The sequence below is a fragment of the Polistes canadensis genome, unplaced genomic scaffold (assembly GCF_001313835.1).
Source record: "Polistes canadensis isolate GaletaPanama2010 unplaced genomic scaffold, ASM131383v1 scaffold_191, whole genome shotgun sequence".
NCBI classification, from domain to species: Eukaryota; Metazoa; Arthropoda; class Insecta; order Hymenoptera; family Vespidae; genus Polistes; species Polistes canadensis.
Genome location: NW_014569738.1, coordinates 97047 through 112604, shown reverse-complemented (window position 1 = coordinate 112604; position 15558 = coordinate 97047). Strand labels below are relative to the sequence as shown.

At 29.5% G+C, this 15558-nt stretch overlaps 4 protein-coding genes across 8 annotated transcripts in view; 1 reads left to right on the top strand and 3 right to left on the bottom strand.

The window, feature by feature from the left end:
* LOC106789566 overlaps nt 1-7061 on the bottom strand; it is a 7882-nt gene extending 821 nt beyond the window's left edge. The window contains exons 1-5 of one of the 5 annotated variants that reach the window (XM_014753894.1): nt 4748-7061; nt 4314-4493; nt 3723-3933; nt 2178-2632; nt 950-1247 (exon numbers count right to left, since the gene is read on the bottom strand). In XM_014753894.1, the coding sequence (XP_014609380.1) occupies nt 950-1247; nt 2178-2632; nt 3723-3933; nt 4314-4456 (1107 nt within the window). In that variant the 5' untranslated portion in view covers nt 4457-4493; nt 4748-7061. Of the gene's footprint in view, nt 1-949; nt 1248-2177; nt 2633-3722; nt 3934-4313 lie in introns of all 5 variants that reach the window. The other 4 variants (XM_014753895.1, XM_014753896.1, XM_014753898.1 and 1 more) reach the window with 4 other exon arrangements.
* Nucleotides 1-15558, top strand: part of LOC106789568 (protein tipE-like) — a 52664-nt gene that overhangs the window by 9860 nt on the left and 27246 nt on the right. The window lies entirely within an intron of this gene.
* On the bottom strand, nt 11756-13620 carry LOC106789569 (protein tipE). The gene is made up of 4 exons (XM_014753904.1): nt 12893-13620; nt 12514-12772; nt 12230-12397; nt 11756-12002 (listed from the first exon to the last, which is right to left on the bottom strand). Exons 1-4 carry the CDS (start codon nt 13185-13187, stop codon nt 11957-11959), a joined length of 768 nt encoding a protein of 255 aa, XP_014609390.1. The 5' UTR covers nt 13188-13620; the 3' UTR covers nt 11756-11956.
* LOC106789567 overlaps nt 14596-15558 on the bottom strand; it is a 3568-nt gene continuing 2605 nt past the window's right edge. Inside the window, exon 2 of the mRNA XM_014753899.1 lies at nt 14596-15137. The gene's annotated coding sequence lies outside the window, so the exon portion shown is untranslated. The remainder of the gene's footprint in view (nt 15138-15558) is intronic.

Sequence of the window (15558 nt, the reverse complement as noted above, 5' to 3'; positions counted from 1 at the left end):
TATTACGATATTATATTCGCGATAAAATATAATTTGAGATAAAGTTTAATATAAAAATAATTGAAACATCTCTCGATGTTAAATGTGATATAGAATACTTGTATATTATATTAAAAAAAGAAAAAAAAAAAGAAGAAGAGGGATAAATAAATTTTAGATCGATTAGTATATTAAAACGCGTACTGCGTAGAGACATATGAAATAAAACTTGATGTACCTCGGTTCTCAGTAAAAAGTAGATCAACATTTTTTATTCATCCCAACACACAATCGTTCTACATTCATCGCGTAACACTCGGATGCACATTCGATTGCATTTATGCCCTTTTGTATTCTACTTTCGCGATCACTAAAACCTCAAGTAAAAGGGCATTTATCTTTATTGAATCGATAAACTTATTCATATATTTAAAGAAATGTTAAAACGAAGTTATTTTTTACCATGATCAATCTATTCTCTCATTTTAAATATCATTATCGTATTTTACTTAGTTTATTTTCTAAATAAATATTACAAATTTAATATGTTTTCTGTTACAATTTATTTCAAATTATTAAAACGATTTAATTCAATAGAAAAATTATCTGCAAAACGTGACGTTTCGTATTTTCCTTTTTTTTCCCCTTTTGCTACATTATCGTAAAAATGATTTTTTTATTTCTATTTCGAAACAGTATATACATATATATTTTTATTGTAAATAAGGTAGGTCTCGTTCTTTCGGTAATTGAATATCACAAGAGAGGGAAGTAGAAAAATAATGAAAAAATAATTCGCGAAAAGAGACATTCCAACTTCTTTTTATTTCTTTCTTTTATCTTTCTTTTCTTTTCTCTCTTTCATTCTTGAAGAAAGATGAAAGATAATATTAAAAGTAACAACTTTCAAGGGAGAAAAAAAAAAAAGGGGGAAGAATTTTTGTAGGTTGTGATATCCGTGCAAACTCACCTTATTGTAGTAACAGGGATATCTACTTTGAGCCGTTTGATTGTCCCCATCTCGTCCATGGCTTTTGAGAAAATCACGACACTCACCCTTAAGAGTGTTGACGCAACCCTCCAAGTTTATATACAAACGCGAATTATTGTAGATCGTCAATGATCGTTGGGCCGGCACGTACAAATTTTCTGAATCCACGGGATATTTAAGGCTTTCCTCGTAAATATTAAGAAAGGTTGTAAAATTGACGTAGTGTTCAGGAATCGTGACTTTGTTCAATGATGTACCGTTCACGCAATCTTCCGTTCTAAAACATTATAATCGTACAATCAATTTCATACAATTTTTATAAATATATATGTGTATAGCAAAACTCAATATTCTCAACAAAGTTTTCGTAGAAATTTATATTCGATGTGTATCAAGAATAATTTTAAAAATAAACAACATTATTATTAGAAATTGAAATAAAAGTTATTTATCAAATAATACAAATTTCTATTTTGTTTTTTGATTCGTTCGTAATATCAAATATTCATTGATTCTTTGTTTTTTTTCTTTTGCACAATATTTTATACGTATTCAATATGCAATTTAGTTTCAATATTGAGAACCCAATATAATACAGTATTCTTTCTGATGCTGTTTAAAATATGCTTGTATATATTTTTATAAATAATGGGAATGATAGAAGAATAGGAAATAAATTGCATATGTATGCAATATATATATATATATATTGCAATGAATCGTGGTTATATCGGAAACGAAGACTATAAAAATTTTATACGTCGTACTATCTGCATAGAAAAATAATGGAAATATTAAAGGAATCAGTTGAGTATGGTAGGAATCAATGGTTGCTATGGAAATACCCTTAATACTATCTTTTATCTGTTTAGAAAAGAAAAAGGATCTATAATTTACTAGGACGTGCGATAAATTCTTTTTTTTCTTAACGATAACATCTAACGAAATGCAATTAAAAGAAGAAAAAAAAATGTTCTACGAAGAAATATAATATATTACGTTTCTTTTAATAATTATCTCGTAACGATCTCTATTAACGTAATCCTTTTATAGTAAGATCGGTTGAAGATAGCCGAAAATAGCCGAAAAAAGTTGATTACCTTCAGTTATGTATGGTTACCTTCAAATTCATATTTTTTTTTTTTTAGATACCGATTGAAATAATTTTTTGTTAATCATACTTATATTTTAATCATACTATTCGTACCTAATGATGTTTCCTTTTCTGGTAACTGTCAAACAACTCGCAATTATGCTACCATCATCCTCGTCCCAAATTTTGACAGGTTCGGTGAGCCTTGTGCCAGGTAAATTTCCATTAGCTTTGTTCATTGCTAATCCTTGTGAACATTTAGCAGTTATAACATTGTCATCTTGCATAAGATAAACGTTAATATCTTTGGTAATAATTTTCGGACAATATCTATCGCAGGAAAAAGGTTTTCTAATTTTGGTACATTTGGAATTTTGACAACTGAAAAAACCATTTAATTTCATATTATCTTTCTCGCTATCTACAAAGACACCATCTGCTTTGTAATGACAAAGCATCAATTCGCTCATGTTAGAACAATGTCCTAAACTGCAATTAAATACACCGGATAGTGTACTGCACTCGCTGCCATTATTGCAATTGTATTTCTTCAAATTCCCCAAGTTAACCTAGGGGAAAAAAAGATAAAGTAGGATTGATTAAACTTTTTTTCTTTTTTTTTTCTAATAATATTTCGATCTTTATTAGTATCTGATCGTTCGACCATATAAAATAAAAAAGAAGAACAAAGAAAGAAAGATAGATTAAAGTAATAAAAATCATTAGGTGATATTTTATTTCTAAAATATTAGTTGTTCTATTTTTCTTTTTTTTACCTAATTAAACTCAAAGGATATAATATCTTTGTTATATATTTTTAATAAACACATATAGTATCATTTAATTCTATTTTTTAAGATAGTACTGAAATAACAGATGGGATCAGTATTATATAATGTAACTTATTCTCATTGCTAACAACTCGTATTATCTTTCTTCTTCTTTCTCGTGCTCGCGTATTTTTTTTTTAGAAAACATTGTTTAAAAGAAGAAAGAAGAAAAAAAAAAGAAAAGGAGGACAAGAAAATTTCTAATTAAATAATGTGAAAAAGAGAGATTGAAGAGATTATTTCGTTTATTTATTTATTTATTCTTTCTTTTTCTTTTTCATTGAAAAATATACGTCAAAGAGAAAAAGCTTAATAATGAAAAAAAAAAAAAGGAAGAAACAATATCATAGTTGCAATAGAAAATAGAATTCGTTGCCTAACATTTTGATCACGTACTACGATAACACACGCGAAAGAATTTATATAAATCTTAATAAATGATCCTAATGTGCATAAATATTTATCGATGAAAATAAAATTCAAACGGGTTCTATCTCTCTCTTTCTCCTATCCTCAGTGGATTATTTCCTTCATCCCTTTTTTCTCCGTTGGTTTAAAAATTTCATAGCGTAGTTTAATCGATATGCATCCGGGAAGGAAGGCCACTTAGTATAAAATCAGATTAGAAGAAAGAAAAAAAAAAAGAAAATAATTCCAACCCCAGCGAGCGGATATATTCTTTCATCGGATATCTTTTTTTTTTTCATTCGAGAGAAAAATTTGTTTCATAAAAAAAGAAAAGAACCATCGGAAGAACCCATAGGGGTGGAGAAAATTTCTTTTTCTTTTTGTTTTTCTTTTTTTCTTTTTTATTCTTCCGGTCACTTACTTTAGGACAAGAGATGCTGTTGAACATGGTGCAATTTTCAAAGATCACATCCGTCCCATTTTGTCTGACAGTTGCGTGTATTTGGGGACAAAACCCGGTAGTTTTCGTCAAGCACCATTCACCGCAACTCGCCCATATGCAGTTATTTACCAAAGTGGCATTAACCGTTTGGCACATTACCGGATCCGGATCTATACCAGCGTGAAAAGCTCTGTAAATAATTCAAATTTAACTTTCATTTAAATTCGTCGATTATTTTTTACGGTGTTCGTTCAAATCCTTTATTTCTTTTGCAAGCTATTACTTTAAAATCATCAAATGAAAATTCTCTAAGTATTCAAATGAAATTTATTTCTTGTTTTATATAAAAATATGAATATTTATTATAAATACAAATTATTTTATGAATAATTTATTTTCTAATCGAAGATATTTTGCATACAAAGATTTATTATATTTATTTATTAAATAACGTGTCTATTTTCCTTCATTATAAATGCAGATTATTCAATAACTCCGAATTCTTGATCATTATTAATCGAATCTATATAATTATGATAGAGAAAATATGATTAGATCATAAACGTTTACCTGTGCGAGGGCATATAAATGGCGACACTGAGGTAAACCAAAGCCACGCAACTGATGACAATGGTGAATTGGCAAAAACAGATACTACCACATATTCTACGATCCTGTTCCGGTATTAAACGACGTTTATGTTTCCGTCCCATCGTTAATCGACAAATTGAAACTCTTCGAGAGATTTATCTTTTCAAAAAAAAGAAAAGAAGTAAAAATAATATAAAAATTAAATCACAAAAACAAAAACTAATAATAATAAAGTGTTAAAGACTATATTAGGATAAATTGTTTTAAGTATAATCTCTCAATGATTTAAAGAAACTACAGAAAGTTAATTAAAATGAACGAATGAGAAAAATAGTATATAACTTTTTATCATGACATTGATCGATAAGTATTTTGTTACAAGATTAAAAGTTTACGAGAAAACGGTCAGAGACCTTTATTTTTCTCCCTATTTTCCTTCCGTAATTATTTGTCTTCCTTCCCTTTTATATTATCTTACTCATACACTAAAAGTTTCCACATTGATACGTTGCATTCATATAAACCATGACGTAGTTATACGTCTTTCGATAAATTTTCTTAGAAATTCGAGAGAAGATCTGACTCATCGTTAAAAGGAAAACTAAATCGAATACACACCCCCCTTAATAATTCTAGGATCCGATTAAAAAAATCCTAAGAAAATTCTTGACAAAACTTTACGATAACACTTCTATTATTTTGCTTTCCTTATAAATATTATTTTATCTTTTCTCGTCTTTTTTTTTTTTGTCTTGTCCTCTTTGCTATCACCGTATCATAGTGATGATGCTCTTAAGGCAATTACCACGTGTTAACTTCATTAAATACGTAGTCGGTGTAAACAGATGCACTCCACCGGATGACGTACAATTAAGTACCAGTAATCCCATTACCGTGTAAGAGTAATAGTGAATTAAATTGAGATAGATAGTTAGATGGTTAGATAGATAGATAAATATATATATATATAGAGAGAAAGAGAAGTAGAAGTAGAGATAAAGTTGTAAGATTATTCGAGGATAACCTTTTATCGATCGAAAAGGAAACTCACAATGTTTGTCCAGTCTAGATACATATATATGTATATGTATATATATATACATACAAACGTAGAAATAGTAAAACACTTTTTTTCTACGTATTATCTAATTAATACGAGATGTTGAATTAATTGTTTAGAAATATGTGAAAATTATCTTAATCATTTTCCCACGTTCGTATTATGATAATCGATAATTAATATTCAAGTGAATGAATATCCTATTAGCAAATAATACTCATAAGCTCTTAGACTCGTTGTACAGTCCCTGTTTGTAGATAACCTTGGATCGAGCTATCAACCTGTCGGATACACTAGACATTCCTCCTCCTCCTCCTCCTCCACAATGTAACCTCGCTTACTCCAATAATTCCCTTTACGCAATAAAAGTTCACGAGCTTCGTGGACTATTCATTTCTTTTTCTTTTTCTTTTTTTATATATCAAGTTATTTCGGTTGTTTATCTTCGTCGTTGATTATAGAATTGCATATATATTTATTTAAAAAAAAAAAATAATGACGTTAGGAAGTGTAACGTAAATAAAAAATGAAAATTTAAATACTAATTGTAAGAATTGAAATTTTTCTTAGGTCAAAGGGGTTGATAGTTTCGTTTAACTTTGTATAGAAAAAATCTTTGAATGATTTCTCTAAAGATGAATCTTTGTAAAATTGTTCTTTTTTTTTCTTATCTTTTCTTATTATTTATATTAAACGTCGTAATTATTGTTTTAATTGTATAAATTGTGAAATAAATCAAGAAAAAAGGGACACACGATGTATCATCGTTCGATAATAGGATCGAAACAATAATCGATCTTAATCGCGTCACTTTGGAAATGTCAACGTTGCCGTCATAGTTCCCGGGAATTATGAGATCGTCTATGATCTATGACCGTTTATTCTATAGGATAAACTTAGCTTCTTCACTAGTTAAAAATACACGAAGTTTCGCGTGACCACACTGCGCGCACAATTTTGTTTCTTTTATTTTATTTTATTTTATTTTATTTCCTTTGAGGGGTTGAAGGAAGAAAATTTTATCCCGACACACACACACACTTTCGCGTTTATTATTATTATTATTATTAATTTATTTAGTTTTTTAAAAAATATTTAATCAACTGATTAAATTACACTAATAAGCACAATTATATTTGTACGTATTCAAAAAATGATTTCGATTCGTAAAGTAATTGTTTGCTTTTTCTTTTTTCTTTCCTCCTTTCTATTTTTTTTCTTTTCGTTTGTTTCATTCCCGTCCATCATTCGCGATCAAAAATTTCGCGTTATTAATGATACTTGTATCCGATGACCAATGATCATCCATCGAAAGAGAGAGAGAGAGAGAGAAAAAGAAAACAAAAAAAAAATGATTGCGTTGATTAGAAAAAAATGTGCTTGCAAGGCACGTTCACGAGGCAACCGTTGAACCTCGACGACTGTTTGAAAACAAGGTCTGCAAGCCGAACTATACCACTCTCGCAAGCTCTTCTATTTCTGAGCTTGCGCCGTAGAAATATTCTTTATGGTGGTAACCAGCGACGTGAATGAATATTTCCTTCCCATGATGCGAGTTAAAACTTAAATCCCTTTTCTTGTTTCGTGGGAAACAACAAGTTACAAATATATAGCTCTTGCTAAACACAGTTATAATAAGTTAAGTGATTTTAGTTTTTATTTTTCTAACGAAAATTCACAAACGTCCMCCCCCCCCCCACCCCCCACCCATTTTTATCTTCTTTTTTTGTTTTTTTAATATTTTTCGTGCCGGTTGATTTTTGTTTGTTTTTGGAAACAAATCAGAAGTAACGAAGACGATTTGTTAAGGAAAAAACAAAATAAAATAATTGCGTGTGGTCATTTGAAATGTTTATAATCGATAAAAAAAAGTGTCGAGATTTAGAAAAAAGAAAAAAAAAAGAAAATGAAGTAAAGAAACAATATTATACTTTTCTTCTCAGGTTTCGTATAATTTAATCTATTAAAATGTATCCGGTTTACGTCATCGAAAAGAAATCTGATAGCGAAACTGATATTTTAAATGTCAAGATAATAACTGTATAACTGTATAAAGCGAGATAATTAGATTCTTTTATAATAATCTTCAAACTCATAATAACGCTGAAATTAAATTCGATTTAAAAGATGATCCTCCTTTGTTTTTCTTTTTTTTGCTGAATAGTTTAAACAACTGGTGGATACTTTAACGTGACCGATATTATGTCCAACAGGTCGTTTTGCACAAAGATACTTTTACAGGTGGTTTTATATATATATATATATACATAAGGAAATTAGATAAGAATAAAAGTGCACGTGTGTAAAAGAAAAGAAAATCATTCTTATATAATAACATTCTTTTAAACAAAACTTTATTTCCTATTTAATTGATATTAAACGGACAATCAATACAATGATTTCTTTTTTTTTTTATTGTTATTTATAATAATCATTTATTATCATCGCAGGACATATAATTTATTGTTTTATACACATTACTTTATTTACAAATATATAATATATATTCAAATTTAAATCGTTCGATTGGATAGGGAAAAAAAAATAGAAATACAAAAAAGAAACTACGAACGAATATATTTCATCCGGTAGAATTGTTGAGAAAAATTCTCGAGTAGCATAAAAAGAAAATTAAAAAAACAAAAACTTACGGGGGAAGCGTAGATTATCAATAGTATTTAGTAGTCATTTGTATATTTTTCTTTCCTTTTTTTTTATTGAAGTTATTTACAGAGAGGAGGATGATGGAAACTTGGGGGTAGGTGTGGGTGTGGGTAAAGAGGTGGCAGGAAGGAGAGGATAATTGCAATGGATGGAATTTTCGAAAAATCTTAATTGGAATGTTCAAAGTTTTCGTATAATAATTACATACGCGCGCGTTATTACTATTATTATTATTATTATTAATATTATTATTAAATAAGAAGAAAAAAGATAAGGAATAGAAATATATATATATATCTATTAGATAAGTAGAGATAGTTAATTTGGATAGATAGATATAGAAATGTATGATCAAGAGTGAAATAGAAGAAAAAAATGTATATAACTTTAAAGTTATTAAATAACTATTCGTAGAAATGAATATATTTCTCGCATGCATCGTTGTGTTTTTTTTTAACTTCTTGCTATATCATTTATATTAAACGTTGCCCTATATACAGGGGGGACACTCTAAAAACCATCTTTTTATGCAGAAATAATTGAATAAAGTTTAATCGTTAACTCATCATTGTGTAATTCTCGTGACAACGAATTGTGTGACACATTTTCAAACATACTTTTTTGTTTGTTTTGTGCCCTCCCCTCCTGTCCCAATCGTCAAAATTAAAAAAAACTCTGGGATAAACTTTGACGTCAATTTCGATCGGAATTTTTGTTCTTTTTTTATCAATAATGCAAGTGAAAAAAGACAAAGGGAAAAAACAATGTACGTAAATTTCTGTTATTGGGACTTATCGATTTTTTAACGAATCAAATAATTGGCACTAAAGTACGACTTATATTCGATTTTTTTCTTTCTTCTTCTTCTTTTTTTTTACAGCAACATCGATATGATTTGACAACGAAGAAGATAATATTATACTTTTTCTTTTTTTGTTTTGTTTTCCGGTTTTTCGATGTGTGACGTTACATTTTAATTTAAAAATAATAATCGAGAATAAAAGTAGTATAGTTTGTTGTTGCGAAAAAGGCTCGTATGATTAAAAAAAAAAAAGAAAAAAAATAATAATAACAGTATATATATATTATATATCTTTTTATAGTTAATCAAACCCCCTTTTTTTTTTATTCTTTACCCCTTTCATATTTAATACGCAACAATAGAAATCGATTAGAGCAAGCTTCGAGAGGGGAATGAGTGCCATAACTCTTTTATATTATTCAACAATATTTTGAAAGAATAAATGATTCTTTCTCATTTGTTTTTACTCTTTAAGATCCTCCGGAGTTAGGCAGAATAAAGAAAAAATTCACAACCATTCTAGAGATGTGTAACGGTGCTTTGCAAAATGCTTTTCATAAACTTCGAAACATTGTAAAATACGCTGATTATTGTTGAAATTAATCCTATCCCCTCCCCCCATCCCTCTACCCCATGAACAAAAATAATTCGTTGATAAGTTTAGTTTTTTTAATAACAACGAATACGCGATTTACGAGACTCTTTTTTTCATTTTCTTTTTTATTTTACTTTTTACGAGACGAATAATAACAATCGTGTTCAATTTAAATCGCGAAAATTCTTTTTTTTTTTATAGAATAACATTTAAAACACTTGTGAAAAAGCACGTTTCGTAGCTTAGGGAAATGCAAATCGCTCGAGCACCGATCAAAATATTGTTTAACTTAACAATTCGTATTTGATTGCACGCGTACAAACAAAAATCACGCGTATTACTCGTTCATTAACAGGCATACATGCACACACGCACACGCATACAAACATATTACAGAAACACACGTGCGCTTAAATGCAATATCTTTTATTTTGTTGTTGTTGTTGTTGGTTATTTTCCCCCCCCCCCTTTTTAAATCACCCTTAAACGACTATGCACAGCGTGCGCGCCCGCGTATAAAATTTGTAACAATACCTTACGATCGATCATAATTTGTTTTCATTTTTTTTTTGTTTTTATTCGTTCTTTTTTTTTTTTTTTTTAACAACTAATTTAATATGGTAATATTCACAGACTTCGCTTAACGAGTTAGACTTAGTCTAAAGATTTGTGTTCTTTTTATTTATTTTTCTTTCATTCTTTCTTTTGGTGCGATAAGAAATTCTAGAATTTGAACGCAATCTCTTTCTTCCTTCATATTTTATTTTATTTTATTTTCTATTTTATTCCGAGAATACGATCGACGATATATTTTTGCATTTTAACAATCGCATATATATATATATATGTGTATGTATGAATAGGTATCGAATCTTTTTTTTAAATTGTATTCTATCGATCTATCACACACACACACACGCGAATATATTTCATCGTGACATTTCTCTCTATTATTATTATTATTATTTTTTGTTTTGTTTTCTATATCCCTCCCCCATCCCACGATGAATATAATTTGAATAATTAATTTAAATGAATCGTCGAACAACGATCATGCACGAGACGAATAAAAGGATGCTCACGAATCCAAGCAGTTACCTTTCGCATCGAAAGCTTTTTTCCGAGTGATTTAAATGATTTTTTTTTGTCGACTTAACATCAAGATAGAGAGAGAGAGAAAGAGAGAGAGAGAGAGGGGGCAGCTTAAATGTCACTTAAGATACAATTTTACTCTCTCCTCTTAATTCATTCTCTTTCTTCTCGTTCTTTTGTAATTATTTTCTTTTTTTTTTTTTTTAATCTTTTATATTAATTAAGTTTTTAATTATTTTTCTTTTTTTGTTATCACAAACTGCGCTTATATTCTAATAAAAATGTATTAGGTATGCTGTTTGAAAGCGTTAAACTACACTTTCTCGTCTCTAGAATTTTTCATTATTCTTTTTTACTTTTTCTATCTTTCTTTCGGTTTTTTTTTTGCAACACTCTCTCTTTCGTGTATCATTATTATTATTACTATTATTATTATTTTTGCGTTCCCGTTTTCTTTTTTTTTGTTTTTCGTTTAATAATTATTCGTTATATATTAAATACGATTTAATTTTTGCATACGTTGTGGAAGGCGCAACATGATCATTTGTTTAGAATACTGGTAGACGATCTAGGCGTTCCTTAATAAAATTCGACTCTCGATTAATATTTTAAGGATCGATTAAACTCCGTTTAATTAACAAGAGTACAATCGGGAACGAATTTTATTGCATTTTTATTATATTTTTAATGAATTTATCGCGAGGAAAGAAGAACGTTGAAATGAAATGAAAAATTTATGCAATGTAGTACTAGAGTACTCTTATTATTATTATTATTATTATTAATATTATTATTATTATTATTTGTCCTATGTGCAAATAGCTGTTTTATGGAACGATGCCTAGAAGGAATTAAATTATTTATTCTTTTTTTTCTTCCCTTTCTTTCTTTCTTTCTTTTTTTCTCAAAAAATGTTTAAAACATTTAATCTTAATCGTGTTAAATTGCAAATTGTTTTATTCGAAGCTTCGTTTAGAATGATAATTAGAAAAAGAGAAAGAGAAAAAGAGAGAAAAGATATGAATATTATTATTATTATTATTAAAATTTCTTACACGTTTACTAATATTAATCGTAATTAAGCGGAGAATAATTAATTCGAAAGAGACGAGAAATTCGAATATATCGATAGTTGGCGATTAATCGGAAGTAACGAGCTAAATGCAACGACGATGATATTTCTTTGATCTTTTTCTTTCTTCCTTTTCTTTTCTTTTCTTTCTTTCTTTCTTCGATATCATATTCTGATATCTGATATACATATATATATATGTATATCACGCTTGGATCAATGCTTTTTATCCGAAAAAAATATTTTTTTGTTTTCAAACGTAAAGTACGTTGACGGAGTCGTTTCGATAAAATGTCTGGCGTCACTCCCGTGCCGGGGGGTGAGCCCGTGGTAGCAGTCAGTATTCCTCTTCATCTTCTTCAAACTCATCCTCTCCGAGAATGCTGAAAATATTTGAAAAAATAAAACAAACAGAAGTGTAATAATGGTGTCAATTGATACAAATATACACGGTGACTCATGAAATTAGCATTATACAACTTTTGAGTAATCAAACGATTATATAAAAGCAAATTAATAATAGATAATAAATATAAAAATAGAGTTGTTTTTTTTCTAGCCATATATCGGGAGGGAATGGGGGGTAATTGCAAATATTCATGTTACTTACTCTTCTTTTCTTTCGTATTTTTCAATGAGATTACGACCAGGTCCACCACACGTTTTTCTAACGGGTGGACAATACCAATAACACAATACTCCAAGAGAGACGGCAAATAAGACAACTGGTACGGTTAACGCCAGCACGAGGTGTTTTAGATTTTCATCCCAAGAATACCTATCGATACCAATTAATTAAGAATGATAATTTGGTTTCTTTTTTTTGTTTCTTTCTTTAATTATAATATAGAAATAATATAGATTAAATAGGTTATTGTATTATTAAAAACTAACCTTGCCACTACCGTTTCCGGATGGGTTCTACTGTAATAACATGGAAATATTTTGCCAATGTTACGGTAGCCATATTTTTTCGAAAAATCGGAACAATTAACTCTAGGTGGATAGCCGCAACCTTCCGTGTTGACAAAAAATTTCGTATCGCTCACGTCCCATGGTATAGAGCCAATAGGTTTTTTCATAAATTCTTCGTAAGGTAATCTAGTATAATTAACTTTGATTTGATGGCATCGTAACGCAGCACTCGTACAACCTGTATCATAAAATAAGAAACTTAATTATATATATGTTATAAATTAATTACAGAAAATAATATTTACTAAAATTATGAGAAGAAATGTCCAATAAATATACATAAGTGTAGAACTTTTACCTTCTCTACAACTCGCCCATGAACAATTCTTCAATCCTTCAGCATAAACGTGTTCCGTGGTGATGCAAGCTACCGCGTGTGGTGAAAAATCCGCAAGTATCGTCGATATAGCTGGCTCGACGACGAACGGTATTAAAAATAAGAAAGCAAATACCGCGAGAATGGCGGTGGTGCCCAAGCAGAGTGACGTGTAAAATTTAGCTTTTTCAACCAATGTAGCAACCTTTGCCATCGGTATTACACCACCGATGGTACTGGACTTGCTAGATTTGGTGTCCTCTTCCTGGGCACCCATGATAACAGTTGACTCGTCGGAATCAATGATTGGTAATTTTTCAGGGTCACTTGGACCCCGTTTACGACGATTCGGACGAGTTTTTCTATCTTCTATCGAAGGAGCCACGACGATTGTCGTAGTTTGAAATTCGATTATACGAATTTCACCGAGGTTGAATTAATTAACAGTTGGGGTGTGGGTTGGGTAGGGCGGGCGGGGCGTTGGGGTTGGGGGGGAGTTGTCTTTTGGGGTGGAAATACAATGTCTAATATTTTTGCAATCTTACAACAGGCGCAAAATCTCAAAGTGATATTTTATATTAATTGTGGTGATGAAAGAATCGATCATTGGCTAGATTTCGTACTATGAACACAGCAAATATTTTCAATAGATTACTTTGTTTAATTTTTTTTATTGGTTTCACGTCTTCCTCTATTTCCTTTTCTCCTTTTCTTCTTCTTTTTTTTAGGGATTTTGTTGTTTTGTTATTTTATTGATTTATTCGCGCATTTTATTTTTCCATGGAAAACAAACACATGGCTTGAGAGTAGTACGACGGTGGGTGGGGGGAGGGGATTAGGGCCCAGCGAATTTCTTTTCTATTTTTTTTCTTGTTTGTTTGTTTGTTCGTTTTTTTAGTATATTTCCTGTGTACTTTCCTTTTATTTTTATAACCAGACGTTCATCGACACTAGGCTGTGAGTATTATATATTTTTTAATCTTTTTATTTATTTATTTATTCATTTATTTATTCATTTATTTATTCATTTATTCTTCTTTTAATTCCTCGAAGCGTGCACGAGCGTTTGGTGCGTCAGAGAATTTAATAAATAACTATATAGAAAAATCGCTCTCGGTTTTTTCAATAATTTTTTTTCTCTTTTTTCCTTTTTTTCTATTTCAAATCTCACTTTTATTCTATCTACACACACACATAATTCTCGTCGCGGCGAATCAATCGATCAAACAATCAATCAAGATGAAAAGAGGAACCCTTTAGTGATGTATTACGAATACGCCGAATTTTTTTGTCTTTTTTTTCCTTTTTTTTTCTTTTTTTATTTCTTTTCCTTTTTGTTATATTTTTATACTCTTCTTCCTATATATATATATTTTTTTTTTAATTATTAATCTTATTTCTCTTTTATAATTTTGTTTCTACATATATATATTTGTTCTCTCAATAAAAAGCTTATCTATCGTAATTATTTTTTTATGTCTTTTAAACGATTTATACTACCGTACCAACTGTGATTTCACTTTACGGTATATGAAAAATACAAAATCAAAAAAAGAAATGTAAAAGAATATAGAGACCGGGAGCCAACGAGAAGCCCAATTTATTTCTGCTCGTTATGTGTGTGGTACGTTTTTACGATTGAACTTTTTTTTATTATTTCTTCTATGGTTCTTCTCTTATTATTCTTTTTTTTTTTTTTTAGTAACTTTACTTTCCACAACTTTCTTTTTCAATTATTCCTTTTTATTATCTTTTTCCGTTTCTCTCGTCGCATTAAACAGACGATTTATAAAATAAGCACCAACACCACCACCTCCACCACCACCGTGCACGCATTAACAATTAATAAAACGATTAATTATGTCTGCGTTAAAAATGTGTGCTTGCGGGCAGTGCGGTAATAATATAACGAACAACGTATTTTTTGGATTAAGCCTAACTAAGCTCCCTCTCCTCCTTCTCCTTTATTTTTTTTTTTTATTTTATATTATTTTCATTTTAATTTTATATAATTTGATTTGATATATTTTATATTATTTTCTTTTGTAAATTTTTGCTTGTTTTTTTTTTGTTTTGTTTTGTCTTATTTCTTTTCTTTTTCTTTCATAAAATGTATTTTCGAGATGAGAATTTGAACCACGCGTTCCCCCCCTCCCCACACTTCAATAGTGCCCACGCAGGGAGAATATCGACTGACGAGCCGGACTCTCCTCCAGGAGGGGAATGCCTGCGAACAAATAATGTTGATTGTTTAAAAATAAATGCAGGGGTGGGTGGAGAGTAGAGGATAAAGGAAAAACAAAAAAAGTTCCAAAGAGGATCACAAAATAATATATATAAATATATATATAAATGTGTATATAATATAAACGACATTCTAATCTAAATTCTAATCTAATAATCGATAAAAATGAATTTGCCTTTACGAGTTTTAATCTAGATCGTCCTGGCAGGAAACGAATCGAGGTCGAGGACACGCGAGGATATCCTCGGTGTAAATGTTACCATCATGAATAATAACATTGTTGCGTTATATAGAACACAACTAGGTGTATTACATATATAATTAACTATAATTATATTTTAATATTTTATAGATTTTTTCAATAATATTATTCTAATAAATTTCACACATGCATTTAACTTAA

Bases quoted from the DNA above. Each gene is read 5' to 3' on its own strand.
- LOC106789569 (XM_014753904.1), bottom strand. From the start codon at position 13,187: ATGGGTGCCCAGGAAGAGGACACCAAATCTAGCAAGTCCAGTACCATC. The intron at 12,773-12,892 runs GTAAAAGTTCTA...TTTATGATACAG, and splicing joins ATGGGCGAGTTGTAGAGAAG to GTTGTACGAGTGCTGCGTTA. The intron at 12,003-12,229 runs GTAAGTAACATG...AAATATTTTCAG, and splicing joins AAATACGAAAGAAAAGAAGA to CATTCTCGGAGAGGATGAGT.